Source organism: Arabidopsis lyrata (assembly GCF_000004255.2).
Source record: "Arabidopsis lyrata subsp. lyrata unplaced genomic scaffold ARALYscaffold_6, whole genome shotgun sequence".
Lineage (NCBI taxonomy): Eukaryota > Viridiplantae > Streptophyta > Magnoliopsida > Brassicales > Brassicaceae > Arabidopsis > Arabidopsis lyrata.
The window spans coordinates 22458568-22484127 of record NW_003302550.1 but is presented as its reverse complement, the minus strand read 5'-3'; the positions used below and the strand labels follow the sequence as shown (position 1 = coordinate 22484127).

Genomic DNA, 25560 nt, shown 5'->3' with positions numbered 1-25560 from the left:
AGTGCATGAATTCTTATGCATAACATTTTCTTTTATAATTCTAGAAACTCAAGTGTGATCTCTATTTTAAATCTGGTTTATCTTTTCCAAATTTATATCTTTTTTTTTTGTCATCAATTTATATCTATTGTATTTACAAACAAAAAAGAAAAGATATATATATATATATATATAATTATATCTTATTTTTAATATATTGTCTTTCTCTTTAGAAATTTAGCTTTCTGAGAATAATTTTGTCACTCAATTCCGATATTTTTATATTCTCTTATTTTTATTTTTATTTTTTGTTTCTATCTTATTAAATTTAATGTTGTAATTGTGCTCTTTCTACCTATATTTGATATTTTTAAAATAATATTTTATAGTTTTAATAAGTGCATAGTGTTTGTATTACTATCAATTGCATTTATAAAACTTTATATTGTATTTTTGATAAGCTAAAAATTAAAAGTATACATAATTTTATTTTAGTTTTGTTTTCAATTATTATACACGATACTATCAAGCTATATTTTAACATTTTGTTTACTATAATTTATAAACTAATCAACTATTATTTTAATTAGTAATATGTCATAAGATATATCATATATCTCTAATTCACTATATATTAGTAATATGTCATAAGATTCATCACTAATATGTCATAAGATTAATCACTAATTCACTATATATCTAAAAAATGTATGTCTTTTCAACTTTCATACAATTTTTAGAAATACCCAACATATTGATTTTTAAATATGTCATGATTCATTACTATATTTTTTTTTAAAGCTAATAAATGTATGATCTTTCAACTTTCATACAATTTTAGAAATATCCATCATATTGATTTTTAATATATCAATTTTAAAACTGAAATGTTTATAAGTTTTTAAATATGATTTATCTTAAACATTTTCTCGCTAAAATTCAAATTATATTATTATGTATAAATTTATATTTCTTTTTTTTTTTACTTATAATATTAATTCATTTGTATTATAACTTAAATATTTTTAATCATAAATAACAATAAGTAAAAATAAGTATGTATTGAATGAACATTTTAAATAAATTTTGACTTTTAATTTTTAATTAGATGCATGCTTAGGTGGATGATGATGTGGATAGCTTATATGGAGAGAAGACTCTCCCATTATATATATAGATTCAAATTATATTATTATGTATAAATTTATATTTCTTTTTTTTTTACTTATAATATTAATTCATTTGTATTATAACTTAAATATTTTTAATCATAAATAACAATAAGTAAAAATAAGTATGTATTGAATGAACATTTTAAATAAATTTTGACTTTTAATTTTTAATTAGATGCATGCTTAGGTGGATGATGATGTGGATAGCTTATATGGAGAGAAGACTCTCCCATTATATATATAGATTATAGATACATTAAATAGGGCTAGCCCTGACATTTAGAGTGACTAAGCGAATCTCATAAGCCTAATTTTTTTAAAAAAAAGTATTTTAGACTGTCTTATAGAAAAAGAGGGTAAATTTTAAAACTTTAAGAAACTAGAGATCTATTGTTACAAAAAGAAGAAACATCTAGGGCCTATTTGTAATAGGATCTTACTTAGTTATGGATATAAACCGCGAAGGGTTATAGAATAAAGTCTATTTCATGGAGAACTCTTGGTGCTAAGTTCGATGGGGATGTACATACTCGGTGCAAAGGTGTGTCAGTGAAGGGTAATATGTATTGGATTGCTAAAAGTGAAAAGAATGAATATTTTATTCTAAGTTTTGATTACTCCATAGAAACGTTCAAGAACATTTGTGTTTGTCTTCGTTTGCCGGATACTGGAGGATTATGCGGTTTCAATGGAGATAGACTCTTTTTATTACTACAAGATATACAATTTGGTGGTCAAGAAGTATCAACGGACATTGCGGTGTGGGTGACAAACAAGTTGAGTGATGAAATTGTTTCATTTACCAAGTGTTTTAATGTCACTAGCCCTCATCTTCCGTTGTTACAAGGCAATAGTGATCAGCCCCGGCCCAACATATATTTGGATCCTTGGACAAAAAAAAAATTTGGATTTTTTTTTACTTAATTTTTTTTTTAGATTTTTTTGAATTATTGGTTAAATTTGGGACTATTTTTTAAATATTTTGCCCTATTTAAAAAAAATTAAACTATAGAGGCCTGTTTATGTAAAAGAATATAATTTTAAAAATTTTGGGCCCATTTGTTCCGTTTGTAATGGATGCAAACACTGGTCATATATATTACATCCAAAAAGATCCATTTTACAAGAATCTATTTAAATTGTGATCATACAAGTTAAAAACAATACAATGGGAAGTCTCTTTGCACTCTAGTCATTGTCATCATCATCATCATCATCTGCATCTCATATGGGCGGCAGCCGGCAAGATGGCGAAATCCTCTTTACCAAGCTTCACTTTGGTAGGAATGTGGAGGAGCCAAAAGAGAGAGAGGAGATGCGTGGAGCAAAGTGAAGCTTTGGAAGTATTACAACAACAATGGAGGTTGTGATCAGATTGAGATTAGAGTAATCAAGACCCCAATGGGACATTGGAAGAGTGGTTTGCTTCTAAAGACTCAGTTGGTAACTAAATGGTCAAATTCCACACAATCTTTGCTCTTTGATGAAGCATGAACACAATTTAATATGAGAGAAGTTGACCAATTAGGTGGACAAAAGAGCAATAAAAACCCTAATAAATATGGTTTCTCTCAATGCATACTTGTATCATAAAGAAAGAAAAACACTAAAAAAAAGAGGCAAATGATAAACATGCATAATCAAGAAGAAAGCCGAGGTAGCGGGTTTAGCCAACGTGGGAGCACGTACTGTGAAAAGAAGAGATAGTGAGAACCATGGAGCATACTATTGACGAAACTGGGATAGATCAAGTCCATATACTCCTTGCAGTTGCTGAATGTCAAGATGCAACCATCCATAGACTTGCTCTTCTTTGCCTCTCTGCGAAGACTATACTTTTGTGTCCTCAAATTAAACAAGACGAGGGCGTTCTTGTTCCAACTCCACAGGTAAATGACATCAAAATTTATAGGATGCATGACCACAGGGAAATAATCAACGTCACCCTTGGTATTGACTTTCCATGAGAGTTGCCATGAATTAAGATTCTCATTCGTAGACACCAGCCTCCAAACCCTGATCGCACGTTCTCCTCCATTATTATCACTGTAAATGTTGCAATAGACCACAAATCCAGCAGACGTTGTTAGTGTTCTCTTGAAACGCCGAGTCTCTTGAAATTGTTGGATATCAGGAAAAGGTATGATAGGACACACATCACCTCCTCCATTATAGAAATCATAAGCTACAACATAATTTGCATCTAAAGAGGAGTTATCAATCGTAGCAAGCCAGTGAAGAATCCCGTTTAAAGGAACCGAATGCGCTAGTCTAGACCAGATCAAGCTACGGCGACAACTAACCTTTTTGGTTATCCACAATCCTGTTTCAGAGGAATATATCAAAAAGGTGAGTTCTTTAGATACTCCACCAGAGGCCAAAGTCCAGACTACCGTGTACCCCACGGCAATACCCTTTTCCATCTTTGTGACAAGTCCATTGTCGTTAAAATACCGATTCCCCTGTAGCCTCACGAGATCATAAACGAAGAGATGTGGAGGAAAAGGGATTCGAACCCATTGTTGCAACAGCGGGTTTCCGACATGATACATTGGTGCTCCTTCCATAGTTTCCGTGTAAACCAATACAATTCCATCCGTGCTGCTCAAGACACAAGTTTTTCTCACTGCGGTCTCGCGTGATGAAAGATCCTAAGGATTTGGTAATTCCCCATCTCTTGCATCGATAGTGCCCGACGATTTCTGTTTTGTTCTTATTGTTCATGATTGACCACGACACTGAGGATGAGGAAGAGTTGAGAGACAAGTAGTGATCTCGGAAGATGTCAGAATCGATTAACAATTTCCATTCTTTGCAGACTGATCTGAATCTAGCGATGCTTCTCAATGAAAATCGAGCCCAGATGTTCTTCAATGCTTCCTCTGTCAGCAGCACCAAATTCTGTTTTGGTTTCTTCTCCATTCTTGATTTTCGATCCAACAAGATCCAGGGGATTTATGATTATATATATCCGGTGACGAAGATGAGTCGTACGAAACGGCCTAAGCCGCTGCCGTTTACATGTCTCAGTACGACAACGTTTAATCGTTGTAAAATTCAGTAGGAAGGTGAACCCGGTTATTGGGTTCTGACATTCCGGTTTATAATTTTCTTGAAAGTCTAATGAACTCTTCAACTTGTAAACGACAAAATCAAAGCTTAACATAAGAACTACAAATTTTAAATTTTGTTTTCATAATGTTTACTATCTTATTATATAAAGTATGGTTTTCAAAGTTAATAACTCACGAGATCGTGACACGTGTCAAATATTTTGATCTCAGATTTTGCCATATGTCAAATAAATTTTCCTTTTTACTAAAAAAAGGTTAAAAAATAATTATAAGAAAATTATAAATGTAAAGAGTTTTAAAATGTAAAAAGCTGATTATAAGGAAATTGTAAGTATATTTCCATAAGATATTTTGCCATCTAGCAACCAAAATTTTTGTTTTTAACAACTTCAAAATTGTTAACAGATAATTATAACGAAATTATAAATTTAAACAGTTAGATCATAGTAAGAAAACTATATGTATATATAAAGAAATTATATGTATATTTACCACAAAAATAGAAATTATAAAATTATGCTAAACATTTTATTTATAAGTTACTAATTATACAAAAAAAAATAAAAAAATAAAAAAGGATTAAGTAAATTTTACAATAAGGTATTATTCCTATAAGAAAATAGATTGTAAATTATCACCTTTCTATAAACAATAAGTTATCTCATATTTTTTCACCATTCAAACTAATTTCTTCATACACCACCGTTGTTTTAACTTCATTCTACTGGTAAAACTTTTTTTTTTTGGGTTATAAAGTATGTTTAGGATAATATAAGTAACTAACATTTGACTCAAAAATAATTAAGGAAATAGCCATGAGTTAAAAAAAAGTTCTAGAAACGTTAGTTTCCAGATATGTGAAAATTCAAAATGGCTATGAAATAAAAGATAAACATACAAATGCGCATTCTAATTTGGAGAAAAAAACATGAAATAAATACTAATAACATGAAAAATCTGGGAAAAATAAATAAATATTAGAATTCTGAAGGTGAAATAGAGGCATCCAACAATGTCATTTAATAAAATAGCATGTCATACTGAAAGAAATAGGAGTAGCATGTGATTGTTATGATGGTGATGATGGTGGTGATTGATGATTACGGAGGTGGTGACTGGGTGATTTAAAAAAATAATATGATCATGTAAAAATTACATGCATTTATCATTTGTTGTAAATATATCATGTTAATTATAAAAACAAACACTGTGAATCGCGATGGTTTTCTAAAAATAGCATGCGATATTCAGACCCAAAGAATATATGGCAATAGAGGCAAATTAAGAATTATGAACGGCGATGGGCATAGACTAGAGTTGTTGTCGGAGAGGTTTGGCCTGATGTCAGAGAAGATAAAGAAATTGGAGTAGTAAGAGAAGTTGGGGAAAGGGGAGAAGAAGCGATAACAGTGGCGAGATTCGGTATTGATGGTGGTGGTGATTGTGATAGTAGTGAGATTCATTTGTGGTGGTGGGTCAGAGTAGTGAGATTCGGTGGTGATGTCTGAAGAAGGGGAGAAATGGAGATAGGGAAAAAATAGGGAGAGATGGAGAAAGAAAAAAGAATTCAAGCAAAAATAAGAAAAATATAATAAAAGAAATAGAGAGATTTGAGAATTTCTCGCCGACGAGCGGAAATAATAAAAATAAAACGAATAAATGGATAATATGAGCCAAAAATTGACAATGCCACGTAACTACATAATTTCATTTTTTCTTATTGTCACAGTTTTTTCCATCTTGCCCACATTTAAATTATAAGGTGTAATACACTCTTCCGATGGATGTAAATAACTTATTAAAATTCAATAATACAACCTATAAATATTTATGACTTCATAATTAATAATAAGAAAAAAATTATATAATTTTATTAATAGGTCAATATTTATATTAGATGATTTAATAATTAGTATAACATAACTACAAATAGTGTTTTATACTGTGCTATATACATTATAAATCTATACTTAAAAAATAATTAAAATGCTGCATTATCTAAAATATATATATTTATATAATTTTATTTATGCTTACAAAAATAAAATTAAAAGTTAAGAATAATAATTTTGACCATATCTAGTATATATATAACTGATTTGATGAATGAAGTTTTATAAAATTCATATCCATATAGAATAATTATAAAATTATACGTCTCTGCAAATTTTAGTATTTTTTTGTTTTGTTTTACATGAATTAAATTTTAGTACGTCAAGGATAACACAAAACCTGAAATGGATATTCTCTCTCTCTTCTCTCTCTAAAACTTTGAGAGAGAGAGAAAATTCGTTGTTTCATTCCCGTTCGGTATGTTTGCTGGCTTGTGTCCGGACATGGTCCGGCTTCGTCGTTTCAATACCGTTCGGTTTATCCGGCGAGTTCTACCTATAGTTACCGATGATTTCCGGTTTTGCCATCGCCGTTCTTTGGCGCTTTGCCGTCGCCGTTCTTTGGCGCTTCGCCGTCGCCGTTCTTTGGCGCTTTGCCGTCGCCGTTCTTTGGCGCTTCGCCGTCACCGTTCTTTGGCGTTGTTTCTAATAAACTTGTCAAGTTTCTTCCGCCTCGCCGTACGGGCAGCTTTCTAGTTTCTTCATCACGAAGAAAGAGTGGAAGTTTAAGAGTCTGAGCTTCATAAGCCTTGTCGTTCAAATCTTTAAGTAGTTTCACTTGATGAACATGGACACATGGTGATGTTAAGTCTCACCGGAAAATCTTTTCGGTTGCTTACGTCATCGTGAGGCTTCATGCTGCTTTGGATTGGTTGACTCTTTCCTTCATATGGAAGAAAGGTTTGACACGTGGCTTGTCTCTGGAGTGATTAGTATTTAGTCTAATAATGTGGGATTTCGTCGTTTTCTGATGATGGCGTCATGTCAGTTATCCATAATGCTAAAGCACTTTTCATTTGGGCTTAATTTAATTTTGGGCTGTTTCTCTTTTTGAAGCCCAATAATAGTGAGGCAACAAGTTTTTAATATATCTTTAGTGGGGTCTTTTTCGTTTAGGCTTTGTTGTAGCCGTGCTTCTCTGTATTTTTCTTTGTTGCTGGATTTTTTTTTTTTTTTTTTTTTTTTTTTGCTAAACATGTTAATATCATAAAATATGAAAACGTTTGACTGTTACAAAGAGTAGAGCCTGAGAATATTGAAACCTTGGCAAAAAGAATAAAAACAAGGAGATAATTTGGGGAAATCACAGACGTGAGATCAAGATAACCAACACTGCATCAGATTGTAAAAAGGCTTCCTATGGCGTCTTGCAGAGATGATGTTGCGAATGTCCTTGTCAAGAAGCAAGAAGATAGCTGGAGGTGAGATTGCTTGTTGATTGTGGACGAGATTATTGCGTTGCTTCCAGATGTGGTAAATGGTTGCTTGGACAATGATTTTCCTTAGAAGAATCGGTGCAGCTTGCGAACCGGATCTTACCCAAGAAAGAAGTTCAGACCACGAAAGGAGCAACGACCTGTTAGGGTCAAGTTTTAAGAAAACCAGTCGCCAAATAGCTTGAGAGAAGGCGCAGATTAGGAACAGATGGTCTCTAGATTCAATGTCTGCAGCACAAAAACTGCAATTCGGAGAAGGAATAATACCCCAAGAGAACAGACGCTTTCAACATTGTTGCTGGATTTTGCCTTAGTGTCTCTCCGGTTCGATCTCTTGTCGTGCTTGTGTGAGTTTGGTGTGACCCGGTTGGATTTATGATCGCTCCTTGTCTCTACTCAAAAGATCTGATCGAGATCTGCTCAATTTAAAGGTTTCTACCGAGACGTTTAAAAGTCGTCGTTCTTTCGACATCGTCGTTTCCGGGAGAAGTGTGAGGATCTAGACATTTCTGTCTTGAATCCATCTTGCTGGATTAGAAGCCCAAGAGCGCATAGGTTGTGAGGTAGTTTTTATTCGCTATAGGAGGATTTGCTTGTCGTTAATTGTTTTTCCGACTTGCAGTTTGGTTTAGGCTTTCCAGAAATTAGAAAATTTTGTGGGTGAAGTGTGGTTACTTACTTTCGGGCTTAAATGTTTGGCTTTTGCTTTCGTACGTTGGTTTAGATTCTGGTATCAACGAATGCTTTTCCGGGATATTCTCGTTTTCTCGGCTTTACTTCCGGAGGCTTTAGTCCTGCCGGCTCATGTAATATTTGCTGTAGAATATAATAAAACTTTTGAGACAAAAAAAAAAAGAATTAAATTTTAGTATGTGGTTGCTCTGGGTAGAAATGGAATAATCAGAATTCAGGACAGAACTTTGTAGTATAGAAATTAAAATTCGAACATCAATAGAAATGCCCGCAAATGAAAGCATGCCAATTAAAAGAAAAATTATAACAACTTACAAGTGTAACTTGGCTGGGTACAACTTTGAAATTTAGGAAGATTAATTAAGTTTGTGTGTGATATTCTCTATATTTCCAATATTTTATCACTTAGTCCCAAATGGGAATTATGGAAATCTCGCTTTCGTTCTCGCGTTAAATATCAAATTAATTTGTCGGTTTGTTATCCTTGTAGATTTCGAGAAGCTGCAACAAGTAGCACATGGAAATTTCATGGAACATCTTGCAAGAAACACTAGAGGCAAAAGTTGGGAAAAGTAACAGTCTGTATCACAATCCAAGAACATCAATCGATGAGCCATAGCGCAAGATATGCATGGCATTAAAAGTGACACCATAAGGTTATCCTGAATAGATTCATTCACACATATATAGATTCGACTGTTGGATACAACAGTTAACTTACTAGTAAGGATGCAAGTTTGATCCAAAGAGAAGAACTAATACCTCTTTACAAGGAGGAAAGATGACTTTCTCAATAGTTGTTGGTAAAGAGTATCTCTAACAAGCTTATATCATCATCACTAATACGTTTGCTGAGTTTCTGAATGATAAATTATTTATGTGACTGCAGCTCTGCTGGATGATTCTTGCAAAAGTCCACATAGCAAGCATCATATCTTCCTCAACCAAAAAAGCATGACCAAGAGAGAAAAAAAAGTACCTTTGCGAAGTTTGGCATTGCAATGTGAAGTTTGTTGCAGAAGATCATTGAGGGTCAAGCCTTTCCTTTTTTCAGCTGCCACACTTTGCTCAGGAAGTATCATTTCTGCAATATAAACAAAAGAAAGTTTCAACCACCTATACTCACAGAAGCAAAAAAAAAAAAAAAAGAAGTTTGAATTGCATGAGAAAGCAATATACCTTTTGATTTTTGAATCTTAGGCAATTTTCTCCCGAGTTTTCTCTTAATTTTCTGCAAAATTAACACCAAAAAATTGTCAAACACTTGAAGAAGATTCATAAGAAAAGAGAGAGCAATTTTAAAAGGGTGCTACCTTGAAAGCAATTCGTTTATTTTGCTGCTTCTTTGCAGGAGCCTTGGAGTGAAGAACCATTTGTTATATCTTATAGAGCTACGTAAAACTCAATGAAGATTCTCACAAAGACCTAATAACGGAGACAGAGGTGGTGGTCAACTGTTTTTTAAAAAAGTCACTTAGGGTTTAACTATTTAAGTGTTATGAATAAGTATTGTTATATGAATATCCATTATAGCCCCATTAGAAGTTTTGCAAGAATGTAAGTAAAAAACACCTATTTAAGTACTGAGGGAATTCATATGGATTGAATTGTAGGATTGTTACTGGGGAACTGATTACTTGGGAATGGTACAGACTACAGAGTAATCAATGTCTCAAATGGTGAAAAACCATTTATCGAAATTGAGATCATACAAGTTCAACAATACAATGGGAACTCTCTGAGCTGCACTCTCGCTGTTGTTGTTGTCGTTGTCATCAACATCTGCATCTCACATCGGCGACAAGATGGCGAATCCGAGGAGCGTACCATTTCACCTTCTCTATATGTTCCACTGTCACTTCCCAGCTACGACCTAAACCATGAAAACCCAAAAATAATATAAGTCCCAAGTTATTTTCTAGTATTACCCAAATCAAGATTAGAAATCTCATCACCCAGTAAATCCTAGTTACGCTGGTTTACGAGTAACAAAACCGAATTTCAAAAACCAATGCTCTTTTTTTTTTTGGTTCAAAAAGCTTTCGATTTTGTTCATAAACTTATTACCTTCGGCTCTGGCGATATCACTTAATGTTTTGGTGACATGCTCGCCCCAACTGCTCTCATCTGAGTCCTTGACGTTTCCATGCACATGGAGTATTCCTCCCTCAGGCCTGCAAGTTCCAATAACAATAACAGAGACATCAGTGAATTCACATTCAATCGAGTGGTTGTTCTCTCTCATGATTGCATTCTTGGATCATATTCAGAGGTTCCAAGAGCAGTGTGGCATAAGATTTTTACATCCCTGAGTTTGAATCATCTTGAAGATTATATCTTTTGGAGAGACTGAACTTTAACTTGTTCCAGACTTTATGCTGCTGGTTCTTGTAGTAAAGAACAAGATTTCAGGAAAGTACAATCACCTTAATGCCTGAATAGCTGTGACCCAGCTTCCTTCGCTACTCGGGATAAGACCAAGATTGACTCTGTCAGCCACTCCCTGAGAATCAAAAGATTTGAAACACGAAATCTATTACTTCAGCGATTTACTCGATCCAACAGGTATACCTTGAAACATTTGCATAGAATTAAATAGATGGTGAGCAGTTTGGAATATCATCAACCGTACTTTCGGTGCGGTGATCCGGTTATCCCCTTCAAGAATGATACACCGGTCAGAAACAGAATTTGCTTCAACATTACGTCGAAGAGCTTCAATAGCATGGGGATTCCACTCACAAGCATATACTAGCCTTGCTTTTGCCCTGCAAATGTAAATTGAGAATGCATTAATAAAGTATTGACTTTTGATTGTATAAAACCACTTTCTCTTCTCTAATTCATTCAATAATGGCATACCTCACAAGAAATGGGAGAACAAAATATCCAATTCCAGCGAACAGATCCACCACAACTTCATTTTCACAGGCCATGTTACCCATACGAAGCTTTTCTGAGAGATTACCCAATGAGAACATACACTTTGTAGCATCGAAAGAGTACAAGATCCCATTTTCACAGTGATCAACCCATCCATTATCTCCCACAAGAATCTCCAATGTACTATCCCTTGTACCATTAGGTTCAACTCGTCCCTGAAAAAGACACAAAATCGATGATATAAGTCTTACTGGTAAGCAGATGCAATTGGGGAAGAGAATAGTTTGTAAAGTTCTCAGCACTCTCACAACTTATAATAAACCAGTATTGTAGATTTTGAGGCGCTTTAAGATGAATAGGTAAGATATACAGGTTTGCACTTTAAAAATATTGGTGCAAGGATCTAAAAGCAACATACTTGGCGTGCAAGGCGGTTGGCACTAAGTGATTTAGAAACCGCACACCAAACTTCATCACTGATAGAGTTCCAAGTTGGATCTTTAAAGGATGTTGCAGGAAGCACAACAATATCCCCAAGCCGTTCCCATCTACCAGTAGATAAATCACAATTACTTATCAGACGGAAGTAAAAACAAACATGCACGCAATCAGATTCTCACCATTTTAGTCCCCGAGTATTATAAAATCAACATTCTGGAACACTTACTTCTGTGGGAGCTCGTCCAAAAGCTCTTCCGGTAGGCCTTTCTGTTTAAGTATAGATGTGATATATTCTCTCATTCTCTGTAAGGGGGATTTCGCAACTTTTTTGGCTTCAAAAGCGACATTAATGAGTTTTTTAGCACCATGTTCCTTCAGAAGATTCAAAGCCGCTGAGCTGGATATGTCTTTTAAGGATAGACCCTTTTCTAGGCTATCATCCTCTGACCCTTCTAAGTCCTTGCCCAAAAGCTGCTTCTCATGGAAAAGTTCAGAAAACTTTTCAGTCACAGGAAAGCATATACAAAGACCTTTTTCGTTTGAGTAAACCTTCCTCTCAAGGTCTAACCATCCAAAACTTTTAAGTAGATCCTTGCCAAACTTTGCATATTTTCTTTCTAACTGTATCACCCATGGTTGAGACAGAGACATTTCAGTCTTCAAATCTGCATCGTTTTTATTCCATTCTATAGAAACATCTTCAGGTTGGAGAGGAACATTATTTTCACTCATAGTCACAGATTGAACCAAGTTGGTTTTCACTGGTTCACTAAACTTTGTCCCAAAAGCATAGCAAGCAGCCCCACCCCCAATGACGATAAGATCATCACCAAGAACGCTGGCTGTACTTCTAACAAACAACTCTTTGTTCATAAATTCCAATCTCACACTCCTCCACAATCGGTGCTTCAGATCTAGCAAAGTCAACTCTTGACAATTTTGTGAAACAGGACAACCTCCAATTATGCCAGTATTATGCTTATAAACAAACATTGAGTGTGAAAACCTTGCAGGAGGCCATTTTCCAGAAATCACTTCAAGTTTCCAAGAACAGCTTTGCACATCAAAGCTGTATAGATCATTGAGTACATTTTCCCCATTGTATCCTCCAAACATGAATAACTGTGACCCATATGCAACCATAGCATGAGAGTGGCGCGCACAGGGCCATTGACCTTGTTGTTCAACTTCTTTCCACTGCAGGTCCTTTGTATCCAAAATGTGCAAAGAGGAAACTATCTTATCATTGTAAAGCCCACCAAATATGTATACTTTCGTGCCAACACTGGCTGCTGCATGCCGATGCCTGCTCAAATTCAAAGAATTTGCATTTAGAAGAAAATTCGAGATAACAATTATCTGAAGGGGCGTCAATGCAACAAGCAACAAAAAACATATATAATAAATCATAGACATGAAGCAAGATAGGCATCAAACCAAGAGCAATAAACAGGATTATTAGTTTCTAAAATACAGTTGAGGGCATCTCCGAGAATTTGAAGTTCATATAAGTTTGTCATTGGAGATAGGTCAAAGGTTTTTTGAAGAAATGGACACAGAAAATGACATTTACCTTGGAGGAAATTCACTTCCAATACACCTCTGTGAGCTCCATTCACCCTTGGATATATCGAGCCTCCACACATCATTCAAAATGTTCAAGGGATCAGCCCTTCCTCCAATCACAAACATGAAATCGCCAACCATTGAAGCTGTGTGGCCAAGTCGTGCTGATGGAGATTCATTGACAGCAATCAACTTTAAGTTGCCACATGAAGGATCGAGCAGCAAAGACTCATTTCTTCGAGCATGTCTACCAAAACCTCCAAACCCACCAAACACGATAACCTCTTTTCGGTCGGGTTTATCTATCGTACAAGCTGAGTGTCCCCAAAGGTGGAGCTTCTCAACAGGTTCCCCGACTATGGATAATTTCGAGAGCGGTATGAGATCTTGCTGAAGCCCTGCCAATGATTTACATACGGAAACTGGCTATCACGTTTAAAATTTGAATGTTATCCTGCAAACCAAGTAGACATAACTCAAACTCTCGACCATATGACTACCACTAGTATAAACTAAACAAGACTATAGTTAAACACTACATCATAGACTGTAACATGTCCAACCTCATTGCATTACTCAAGCTATCTACGAATACAACAATCACACAGGGATATACAAAAATTACCAGGATGCAAGTTTCCGTTGTTGATACTTGAATCATGATCTCCAGCTAGATTCTCGTAATTATCATCTTCATCAACATCATTTGCATCTGGATTCTTGAAACCATTACTAGTCAAAGCTACACTAAACCCATCGGTTCGCTTCCTATTAGCATCCATCTTCTCATTTCCAATATCAACAAGGAACTTCACATACTCCGGCGAAACCATCAGCTTCTCTGTATCACCAAGAGGCACCTCCATTCGAATCGAACATCGTATAGCAATAATTACCCTTTTGCCATCCCCACAAGATGTGATACCCGATTCTCTAAACCCAGCTGATATAGCTAACGCCACAAGAAACTGAGCCGAACCCAAATCCTTACATTCGACAGCAATGATCAACGGCTCGAATCGGAAGACTAATTCGCTAGGCTGGTCAATTGGGTCAATCTGATTTGACTTCGAAGGAAAAAGCAGAGAAATTACCAAATCCGAATCAGCTGGGTCGTGTGTGATGTAGAGCCATGAACCGCCACGAGCTTTCTTCTTCGTTGAATCATTCGATTTTGGTTTGGGTTGAGAAAGGATTGAGATTCGACCTGAGCAGGAACTGGTAGTGAAGTAAGATGGGTGGTGATTGATGGTTTCGAGAAGAGGGATGATGGGTTCGTCGAGAAAACCTTTGGGAGATTTGTCAGTCACTGACGAACGAATTGAAGCTAGTGTTGCAGCTTTTCTCTTCTCGAAATCCATCTCCTTTGAGTTTTTTTTTTCTGTTGTTAAAACCCTAACCTTTAAGGTTTCATAAACCCTTTTGAGTGGCGCCTTAGATCCGATGAAGAAGATGAGTCATACAAACGACAATACTATTAGAGCACATAAAAGCCCAAGATGATAGCCCATCTAAACCCATGTTATTAGGTTTTGTAGTAAGAGCATGATTATCGCAAGTTTCTTAGTGTATTCTTAGCAATAATTGTTAATAAAATTAAATCATTAATTAACTAAAATTTTAAGAATCGTTCCTTAGTTAAGAGCCAAATAATATGCTAAGAGACGCATACGTGGCTTCCTCCTCTCTCTTATTGCCCCATATTTTTCTCTCTTCCTCCTCTCTCTTTCACGCGTTTCTCTACCATAACGAAACCGAAGGCGATTTGTCTCAAATCAGAAGCAATCGGAGGAGTCTACGATGTTTATGACCTCCGGCGGAATATCGTGAAGAAGAGAGGTCTCGATTCCAATTTCATCATTGATTCGGCTGGAACCATTGATTATCATGAGGTATATTAATAATAATTATGTCCGATTCTTTTGTCTTTTTGAAATCAAAGAGAAGAACCCAAAATAATCTAATCTTAGGGTTTATGCGATGCTAGATTCATGGTTGATTTGAACAATTGGGGAATGATGAATTTATATGTAAAGAGGTTTGGTTTTGGTTTTAGGTTTTTTATATTATGTGAAACTGCTCTTATTACTAGGGAAGAACAAAAACAGTAATCTATTTTGTGGTGATTGATGCTTCACTGGAACAATTAGGCAATGAAGCTTTCAGATGTAGAAAGTCTTGATTTTGGATTTAGTGTTTTGCTGGACGTAATCTAGTCGGAATTAGGAGCAGTGGAGACTTTGAAATTCATGTGGTGTTTCTCTAGTTGATTAGAAGTTCTAATGTATATTCCATTGACGAATTCTTGTGGTTTTAAGCTAGTGCACTTTCATGTTTGAGTCTTTCATGTTTTGGTTGATGATGGGTTTTACTAGTTAGAAGTGAACAAGGGGATTCCTAATTTGGGCAAAATCATTGCCTAGAATCTGCTTTGGTCTGAATATACTTGCGTTCCCATTGTTAGAACTTGGTCGAATGGAAGAAGCTGCAGTAGCTTCCAAAAAAGGCTATGAGATAAACAAAGAAGACGCCTGGGCACATCACTGTGTGAGTTTCTCAAACAATTTTACATGACATTGAGCATTTGCATCATTTATTCTCAGGTTCCATTGAACACTTACTTATTTGTTGTAGTTGTGTCATGTTCTTCAACATGAATGTCGGTTTAAAGAAGCAGTGGAGTTCATGGAAGCACTCGCAAAATCTTGGCCTTCCTGCTCATCCTTCATGTAAAGCATGCTCTCACATATTATCAAGCTCTCTTCTTATAATTTAGAATTCCTGAGATTTTTTTTATTAAACATGTATAAAATTATCAGGTATTATTTCAGAACATTGCCTATAAATATCACAAAGTTTATATACGATGAATTATCTCTTGTCTTAAGTCTATTTTTTCTTACAAACTCACAACCAAAAAATCCAAGTCATTGAACCATACTTTACTCCATAAACAAGTATCATCTTCAATTTCTTATCACTTCAATTTTTTGTTGTAAACACAAATCATTTTCTTCCTAAAAATTCTAAGAGCCTACCATTAATCACACAAAAATCTTAACTAAAAAATATTATCTCTTAACATTCACTTTTACAAATATATTACTTAAATATTGCTAAGAGGTATTTCGAATAAGAGTTTCAAGCTTGGTTTTCCAGACCCACATGATGGATCAAGCACGTGTCAAAATATATAATTATTTCCTTAACATTATCAAAAAAGAAAAAAAAAATGTTTTTCTAATCCAAAAAAGAAAATAATAATAATATTAACATATAATAATTTATACAACTAAATAAAACCTAAAAAATGAATTTTGGATTTTGAAATTCTTAATACCAAGTCGTATCATTTTAACTGTTATAATACATCAATTTTCTTAAAAATTAAATATTTTGAATTTTCAAACGCAAAAATATAATGAAATTTATTGTTGGATAAACTGAAATTAAACATAAATTGCAGAAGATACTCACTCAAATTTTTTTTGCGAGTTCCATCTCGAGCAAATCGTGTGAGAATTCAAGTAAAATATGGATGATGAAATTTTAACTGTTTATATTTAGTTGGAGTTTTGTATAAGGACCCTCCGTTCAGTTTATGAATAAATTTAATTTCTCCAATAACGATTTTGTATGGGGAACAATCCATCAAATTGTAAAAGACCTAATGCACATCCATGATGAAAGAAATCATCCATCGGAATATAAATCTAAAGAACATATTTTTTGATGCATGTATTTAATAATATGAAGCTCTTTATATCTTAGTCAATTGAATTACTCGACACTTACAATAATCTTGTGGAGAAAGATGCGCTGGCACTTGTGGAGAAAGAAGTGTCCACCATTGTTTGGTGGGACTACGAGAACTTAGAGATTTCAGCTGGTATGAATCACGGGCTAGCGTTTGAGGAGATCGTGAACCAACTTAAGGCTAACGGATTTGGTGGACCAGTACAATTTGTGGTGGTTGTGGGCTACCTTGACTCACCTATGCCAAACCTGAAGATGATGAAGAACACGGAGAACATTAAACTCATCATTACCAACAATTTTCCAATTAAGATGTTCTTTTATTTTGGTGAACTATTTGTGTCTTTGATGTAATGAATGAATAATCGTTTTATTTCAGGACCTCCAACCGCCAAAAAAAAACCAAGCTGCAGATCTGAAGACAAAATAGATTATACCAAAGTGGATTCGGAATCACCCTCGTACTCATAGCATTCTTTTCCTTTCAGACGATTCTGGTTACGGAAAGCCAATAGACTTGTTAACAAAAGTTGGCCATCAAGTGATTGTGGTTTCCAAAACAGGATATACGGATGAGAATGTACAAATAAAATAACTTGTGATGTCTACGGATATATCTCGATTAATAAAATAACTGTCTATCTGCAGGATGAGAATGTACAAATACCTAAGTAATCCGTATACCCTGTTTTGGAAACCACAATCTGTAGGATGAGAATGTACAAATGGTGCATATTATGTACAATCTGTCGGATTTGATTGATCATAATCTTCATTGAACTTAGGGTGATGGTAGTCAACCCATGTTAAAGAGAAACGGCTTCATATTATTGACACGAGTGCATATTTTACATGGGTTGTCTCTATAACCCTAGATCCCATAAAGGTTTATGACTCAACAAGTTATGCATCCTTAATGTTCTATTATTTTGTCACTATGCAATAATAAATGGAAAGAATAATGGGCTTTACTTCAAGTATGTATCAAATATTCAAAGATCAATTTGATCCTTACTTAATAAAGAAATAGAATGTCACTAGATCGTTGGTATTTTATATAGATGAATTAAGTTTGTCCAAAACCATGAGAAAATGAGCTTACATCGTAATAAAAGAATTTTGGTGATGGAGATAAGATAAAACAAATAAAACTAAAAACTTGTTCATAGCAAGTTGCCAATTATTGTGGTTTCTATGATTCGGTGTGTTTTTGTACTAATAAGCATATTCCAAATATGTCTAGTTCTGTAGTTTGGATATCCAATAAAATCAAAATTTAACCAAAAAAAGAAACTACAATTTTCATAATAAAGTTAAATTTTTCTTGATTTTTCATATATATACATCTTATAACTAATTTGATGAATTAAATTTTATATATTTCTATATATATATATATATATAATTTAATTATTTCTTATTATATGTTTATTTCATTATAACCAAATATTAGTTTTCTTAATATTTTTTTGCTCTATAAAATTATTTTTTGGAATAAATCGAAGCAATTAACAAATCAAACCACATAAAACAACATATATTTTACTATTTTTAGTGAATTGTAACTTGTTAGGTAATTTGATTGGTATATATATATATTTACTAATGAACCAAAACCATACCGAATAAAATTAAACCAAACCAAATTACACTAATTTCTATCCTCAGTTATCAGATATTTTCTCTCATTGTGAGAGACTCAAAACTCATAAAACCATTGGTTGGCTGATAAACAAAGAAGCAAGATATACACACAAAAAAAAACATTGAAGATATCGAACCATCCACTAATACAACGCCACGTCAACAAAAAAGGTCCCACAGACTCCAAAGACCAAAGTAAAAAAAAAAACCTTATCTCCAAACCTAATCTCATTACCTTCTCTTCCCTCCACTCAAATCTCTCCTCTCTTCTTTCTTCTTCTTCAATACAATCAAAAGAACAGAGAGATAAGGTTAGAGCAAAACACTGTCTGAAACAAACAAGAAAAAATGGCTTGCTCTAATCTAACAACAATGTGGGTTTCATCAAAACCATCTCTTTCTGCTGATTCATCTTCCTTATCATTCCGATCTGTTCTCAAGTGCCCAGTTCCTCTCCCAAATCACACTTCCTCTCCACCTTCAAGATCATCCTCTGTTTCACCACTCCAAGCGTCTCTTCGTGAGCTCAGAGACCGTATCGATTCAGTCAAAAACACTCAGAAGATCACCGAAGCTATGAAGCTTGTCGCTGCAGCTAAAGTCAGGAGAGCTCAAGAAGCTGTCGTCAATGGTCGACCATTCTCAGAAACCCTAGTTGAAGTTCTTTACAACATCAACGAACAGCTTCAAACCGATGATGTCGATGTGCCCTTAACCAAAGTCAGACCGGTTAAGAAAGTAGCACTCGTTGTCGTAACCGGTGATCGTGGATTATGTGGTGGATTCAACAATTTCATCATCAAGAAAGCAGAGGCAAGAATCAAAGAGCTTAAAGGTCTTGGTCTTGATTACACAGTCATTAGCGTGGGGAAGAAGGGAAATTCTTATTTCCTCCGTCGTCCGTACATACCCGTCGACAGATACCTTGAAGCCGGAACTTTACCTACGGCTAAAGAAGCACAAGCTGTGGCTGATGATGTCTTCTCTCTGTTTATAAGCGAAGAAGTCGATAAAGTCGAGCTCTTGTACACAAAGTTTGTGTCTTTGGTGAAATCAGAACCCGTGATCCACACGCTATTGCCTCTATCACCTAAAGGAGAGATCTGTGACATTAATGGGACCTGTGTTGATGCTGCGGAAGATGAATTGTTCAGGCTAACGACGAAAGGAGGGAAGTTGACGGTTGAAAGAGAGACTTTTAGAACACCAACAGCTGATTTCTCGCCGATCTTGCAATTCGAGCAAGACCCTGTTCAGATTCTTGATGCTTTGTTGCCTCTGTATCTGAACAGTCAGATTCTTAGGGCATTACAGGAGTCATTGGCTAGTGAGCTTGCAGCTAGAATGAGTGCAATGAGTAGTGCTTCGGATAATGCATCGGATCTTAAGAAATCGCTTTCAATGGTGTATAATAGAAAGCGTCAAGCTAAGATTACTGGAGAGATTCTTGAGATTGTTGCTGGAGCTAATGCACAGGTTTGATTTGTTTTGAACCCTCTTTGAATCTTTTATATGAGTCCAAAACTCTTTTTTTTCGTTATCGTTTGTATAATGTATAATTGTTAATCTCTAGAACAACTCTTTATAATCATGCAATTACAAACAAAATGCGGTTGTATCTATTTTGGCCTTTAATTGGATATAATGATGGAGATCAATCTTCGTTGAATATTTTGTGGATGATGGAGATTTTCGTTGGAGGATCCTTTGAAGGAATAAGATTTGGTTTCTTTTGTTGTTAGTTGTGAATCGTATTCGATTGGTGTTATGAATAAGGATCTTAGTTAGGCAGAACAATGAATTATCATCAATCACATAATTTCATGGTTAATAACTTCATCGATATCTGCGGGTGCATCGGCTTCTATCTTAGCTTTTATTCTTTCGGCATTTTGGGATGTCATTTTTTTCACCAGAACATGGATGGAAACAAAGACGAGCTGAGATAGTTTTGTAGTTGCATGCCGCTATAGACAACAGCAACATTCGAGCATTGTGGATTTAGTCTCATGTTCATGCATGGTTAGGAAACATAATCCTTCAGTGAATTGTAACCCTGTGTGATTTAAGTAACATGCATACACCTAGTAAGCTTTTAACTGATTCAAATGATAATGATTCTGTGATAAAGTGTTAAATGTGAGGAGAACTGGAGGAATCAAAGTCGTTTTACCAAAGTATGGAAAAACTTCACCAAATGGCACAACTACAATATATGTAAACTATCCAGAGATCAATGGACAAGCTTCAGATAATCTCTAATGTCCCTTCTTACTCCACAGAATTACCAATGGGAAACAAAATCGAAGGAAAGGTAAGATTTTCTTGAAACTAAAGAAAATGCAACTGATTAGAATTGTTGACTAATAAGCGTTACAGATAAGTTCATCAATCCAACAGGAAGCCATTGTGCATTCATTGTAAAAAAAATTTAGGAACGGAGAAAACCTTTTTAACTGAAGAGTAAGAGGTAATATAAAACAGATGAGTAGATGACACTGACGTACCTAAACAAATTTGCCCATTGCTGTAAATGTGAGGATGCAGAGGAGCCGGAGGAAGAAAAATCACCGGCCGATCTCATATTCCTCGGCCGATAAGCAAAACCCGGCTCGTCAGGGTTGTTGAGTAAACTACAGAAATGGGCCTGAATTTGTTCACGTAGGCCCAGCATTAATAGGCCCAATAGTTTTGGTATAAAAATCGCTATGTATGTATTAGTCGGACGCTTGGTAAGAACTTAGCGATTAATTACAAAATCGGAAAATCGGATGAAAATCGGAGACTAGTTTTTGGATATTTTAAAACATATTAATCCAATATTATTTTCAAAATTATAATAAACACATGAAAATGTATTTTTAATACAAACTTTTATGATTTTTATTAAAATTTTGAACATAAGTTATTGTAAAACATCACAAATCCTCAATCTAAATATCTGAATAACAAAACGAAAAGTTATTTTATACTTGCAATCTAAAATTAATCAAGGTATGCAAGATTAGACTGAGAGTAATCGGATTAGATGGGAAAAAATCGGACTATGCGAAAAGTAATCGACAACTGATTTCTTCAAGGGATAAATCATTAATCGAGGCGGATAGGGAGGGCCTAACGATTAAGCGGAGAGTAATCGAAGCTAGACGGAGATTTTTAGAACAAGGGGTATATCAAATATGCGTAATCTCTTTCTTTTTCTTTCCCCACCCATTACATTTTTTTGATTACGAACGGAACGATCAAGAAAATCACAGAGAAAGAGAAAGCAGAGAGAAGAAGATACATTGAAGCAGGTTTGTTCTTTTATTCTTGTTTATACTTTCTTCGTTTCTTTCTTTATGCAGCACTACAAGAAATATGTACATTTTTAGCCCGGAAAATTAGCTATCATACATATTACATAGCGATTTCATAAATGTTATGACATCAACAACTATGGTAGGTGCTACTAATACAATATCGTTTTGACTCTAGGGTTTTATAGAAGCCATGTATGAGCTTAGAAGTTTACCTCTTGAGATGATTAGATCCATCATTCGCTTTTGCTCTGCAAAAGATGTTGCTTATGTGAAGCTTCTTGCTCCCGAGTACCGTATCTCTTCGATATTATCTTTCGTCTTGAGTACTCAAAATCCCAAGAAGAATTCACAGATTTCGTGATACGAATGTCTCTTTTGGATGAAACAACTTATGTGAACAATTTGCGTCTTAATTAATTATCAGATTCACGGGGTTGTTCGTAGAGATCATTTCAGGAAGTTCCGATCTTGTATAGAGCACGTTTCTCGGAGAGGTGTAATGGAAGTTACTTTGAATGTAAACGCTCGGTTCAATAGGTTGCCTCCAGAAATCTTCAAACTATAGACCATTACTAAGCTAGAAGTAGGCAAAAAAATTAGGGTTAGGAGTGTCCCTGAGAATGCTTATGTACCTATGCTTCAGACCCTCATTCTTAACATTGTCAAGTTTGGTGCTCCTCCAAGGCAGACATGTGCCTTGAATGCCTTGAAATTTTTTTTGTCTTCTTGCCCTATGTTGGACTCATTTGCAATTGATGACTTTAAATGGGATCTCTGTAAATGGGATCGGATAGAGAGATTTGAAGTCTAAGCCTCAGAGTACTTTGGCTAGTTAACCAAAGTACTAAATATTATAAAATTCTAAATAGAACAATTAAGTTAATTTTTTTCTAAATTTTGGGGCATTTTGTTTGGTTATAAACTTCATTTTGAGGATGCTGCAAAAATATCAAAAAATTTGGGGTTTCAAACGAATATACCATACGTTCAAATAAATTACGAAACCCACAGAGCATTGAGAAATTAAGCTAACAAATAGCTTGTCCAAATTAAATACTCCCTCTATAATTCTGTCACTTATTAAGGTATTTCTTAGGATTTTCACATATATTAGTTTTTTTATTAAAAGTTGATTTTTTTTTTTGTCTGAATTTATTATTTATTGCAAATTATGAGAACTGTTACATAGACGATTCTACAACGGACAATTCCTTGTACATCGCTGGAGATCTCCTGCACACTTGCCTCCAATAATCTGCAAATTTATTAATAAATCACATTCTCTGGGACTCGAACCCCAGACCTCTGGGTGTAGAAGCATTAATTAACCTTTGGTCAACCAATGGACCAAGGGGGCTTCCACTATTAAAAGTTGATTATAAGTATATTATTTTTGTGATTTACAATTAATGGTAATACTTAATTATGTTTCTTGTAGTTCACAATTTATTAATGGTAACTAATAAATATTGCATATAATTAAAATATCTATATTTTAAAAACAAATTAAAAAAATTCTTAAAAAATACAATGATAAGAAACAGATGGAATATGAATTTATCCCACAAATCCTTACAGCTAATAGTAATTTAGTTACATGAAATCTCTAGAAGTTGGTAGATAATCAAAGATTGGTTTAATAAAACTCCTCGATCAACACTGTTTATTGGTTTATTTAAAACAAATTGTCGGATTAGAGACAACCAACTAGTCAATGGACTTTTACATTAATGTCTTGTTATTGATTTTTTTTTTGTAAACAGAGTCGGTACGTATAATACAAGAATAGAAACAAACAAGCTTTTGCTGCATTCTTGTCATCGCATTCTGCTGAATAATGCGTTAAAATGTACACTAGTATTCTACAAAAGACGAGCAGGTTTTTATCCAATCATTTTATGTGGAATCTTTTTTAGTAACTCAAAATGTTATAACAAATTAGTTGGAATTTTAGTAGTTATTATTACTTTGTAAGTCATGCATGATTCGACTATTGTTTAGTTGTATAACTTATATTTGCTTATTTGTTATGTTTATATTAAGAAAAAAATCTTACTAGCTACTTTGTTTTATTTATCTATTTAATTAGTAAGTTATATATATATATATATTTTTTGATAACCGAGTGTCCTGGCTCCACCGAGGTGGTCCAGACTAGAGACCGAACCCTTACGGCACGGACGCACACCCGAGGGTGGGTCATGACCAGGTAACGGTCTTCAGTTTCGGACGCCAGAGCAAGTCCACATGTAAATTCTCTGATGACCACTAGTATGTAGCAAGGGGAAATCGAACCCGGGCGTATTGGGATTACCCCTCAACCACGAAATCCGTCCTACACTAGCCCACCTTGTAGTGGTTAAGTTTTATATATTTCATCCAATGTACAACGTCTACTACACTTTTGTTTTTCAAACTGTTTCTGCCTACAAAATTGTTGTTTTAGATTTGATTTGATCAATTCAAAAGATTATGAACAAATATTATCTTCTTCTATTAGTTCTAAACATTCTTTGGAAATTAAAAGAGATCCTTGAGAAAGTTTGGTTATAAATCTAATAGTTAGGATTAGTAGGTCTAGATAAGGTCTCGTTTAGTATCTAACAGTTGATTATAAAAATAGTTACATGAGTATGTGTGCTTAATCTTTTTGCTCGTTTACCGGAGTAATTAAAAAAATCTTGTGTTGGTGGTGAGAGAAGTTTATTAAAAGGATAAGGGTTTCTGAAACTAAAGTGTGTGTGTACTGTGTATGGGCGATGTGTCCACATCAATTTCCACTCCTCATCATCTAATTTAATCTCCATTTCAATTTTAATATTTTCTAAACATAGCCCAACAATCTTTTCTAGCATTTAAAGACCTAAATATAGTAAAATGCAACGATTGCAATTGCTGTGACCAGCTAACCATAACTTTTTTTTATTACCTAGCTAGAGCCGAGGTATGTAATCTTCATGGACCTTTGTAACCAAAGTAGGATTAAAGTAGTTTCCTTCCTAGGTACCTTTGAACCCATGAGATAAGATTTCTCAATCCTTTGGACGGATCGGATATTAGCTGACTTAACTTGGTGACGATACAAAATTATTAAGTAGAGAGTTTAAGACTTGCGCCTAAATCATTCTTTTGTCTGTTTTTGACGATTGTATATGTGCAGTTGATTTGTATGTATTCTTTGAAAAGGTATAAATGCGATAAAAAAAAAAAAAATTATATGCGAAACTGAATACGTCCCAATCATTGTAAACGTAAACCAAATTAGTGAAAATTAGATTAGATTTACTGTCATTTAATTCGTATATTCAATAGTTTGACATCACTACGTAGTTACAGAACCATACTTAGGTTTACTTCTGGGGTGAACCTTTAAATTTACCCAACAGGTTATAGCCAATCGTTTTGCCATGTCATTACTAATACTAGAGAATTAAAAAAAAAACACAATTAAAAAAAAAGGAAATCAGAAAATAGATTTAGGGTTTAGGGTTTAGGGTTTAGATTTTACAATTAAAACGAAATTAGATGTCGGTTTGGGTTGTCAAATGAGTGGTTAAGGTTTAGATTTTATAATTAAACGAAATTAGATATCGGTTTGGGTTGACAAATGAGTGGTTAGGGTTTAAATTTTACAACTAAAACGAAATTATATATCTGTTTAGGTTTGTGAAATATTTGTTATATGAACCCTAAACCCTAAACCCAAACCCTAAACCCAGCGG

The 25560-nt window shown here is 34.5% G+C and overlaps 3 protein-coding genes and 2 long non-coding RNA genes across 8 annotated transcripts; 3 read left to right on the top strand and 2 right to left on the bottom strand.

Moving 5' to 3' along the window:
* Positions 1-2791: 2791 nt before the first annotated feature.
* Positions 2792-3718, bottom strand: LOC9308774 (putative F-box protein At3g23950). The gene has a single exon (XM_021021538.1). The coding sequence runs from the start codon at positions 3716-3718 to the stop codon at positions 2792-2794; it is 927 nt and encodes a 308-aa protein (XP_020877197.1).
* Positions 3719-7289: 3571 nt separating this feature from the next.
* LOC110227653 lies at positions 7290-9784 on the top strand. 3 transcript variants are annotated; one of them, XR_002331341.1, is made up of 3 exons: positions 7290-8116; positions 8737-8902; positions 9136-9784. It is a non-coding gene; the product is annotated as an uncharacterized LOC110227653 (long non-coding RNA). The 3 variants fall into 3 exon arrangements; XR_002331340.1 differs by having other exon boundaries at positions 8737-9049; XR_002331339.1 differs by having other exon boundaries at positions 8737-9784.
* Positions 9785-9830: 46 nt separating this feature from the next.
* LOC9310876 (tRNA wybutosine-synthesizing protein 2/3/4) lies at positions 9831-14541 on the bottom strand. Of its 2 annotated transcripts, none has more exons than XM_021022642.1 (9): positions 13762-14541; positions 13144-13558; positions 11797-12876; positions 11548-11677; positions 11109-11344; positions 10879-11014; positions 10673-10749; positions 10314-10420; positions 9831-10119 (listed from the first exon to the last, which is right to left on the bottom strand). In XM_021022642.1, exons 1-9 carry the CDS (start codon positions 14495-14497, stop codon positions 10022-10024), a joined length of 3015 nt encoding a protein of 1004 aa, XP_020878301.1. In that variant the 5' UTR covers positions 14498-14541; the 3' UTR covers positions 9831-10021. The 2 variants fall into 2 exon arrangements, with proteins under 2 accessions (XP_020878301.1, XP_020878302.1); XM_021022643.1 differs by having other exon boundaries at positions 9845-10119; positions 13144-13534.
* A 330-nt stretch (positions 14542-14871) lies between these two features.
* On the top strand, positions 14872-16023 carry LOC9310875. The gene is made up of 3 exons (XR_002331464.1): positions 14872-15028; positions 15601-15683; positions 15771-16023. It is a non-coding gene; the product is annotated as an uncharacterized LOC9310875 (long non-coding RNA).
* A 2736-nt stretch (positions 16024-18759) lies between these two features.
* Positions 18760-20277, top strand: LOC9310874 (ATP synthase gamma chain 1, chloroplastic). Its single transcript, XM_002874761.2, has one exon. It carries the CDS (start codon positions 18885-18887, stop codon positions 20016-20018), a length of 1134 nt encoding a protein of 377 aa, XP_002874807.1. The 5' UTR covers positions 18760-18884; the 3' UTR covers positions 20019-20277.
* The last annotated feature ends 5283 nt before the right edge of the window (positions 20278-25560 follow it).

Excerpts from the sequence above, each read along its gene's own strand:
- LOC9308774 (XM_021021538.1), bottom strand. The coding sequence starts at position 3,718 with ATGGAAGGAGCACCAATGTATCATGTCGGAAACCCGCTGTTGCAACAA.
- LOC9310876 (XM_021022642.1), bottom strand. The coding sequence starts at position 14,497 with ATGGATTTCGAGAAGAGAAAAGCTGCAACACTAGCTTCAATTCGTTCG. Across the intron at positions 13,559-13,761 it reads CAACGGAAACTTGCATCCTG|TTTCCGTATGTAAATCATTG; the intron begins GTAATTTTTGTA and ends CGTGATAGCCAG. Across the intron at positions 11,015-11,108 it reads GTTCTCCCATTTCTTGTGAG|GGCAAAAGCAAGGCTAGTAT; the intron begins GTATGCCATTAT and ends TTACATTTGCAG.
- LOC9310874 (XM_002874761.2), top strand. The coding sequence starts at position 18,885 with ATGGCTTGCTCTAATCTAACAACAATGTGGGTTTCATCAAAACCATCT.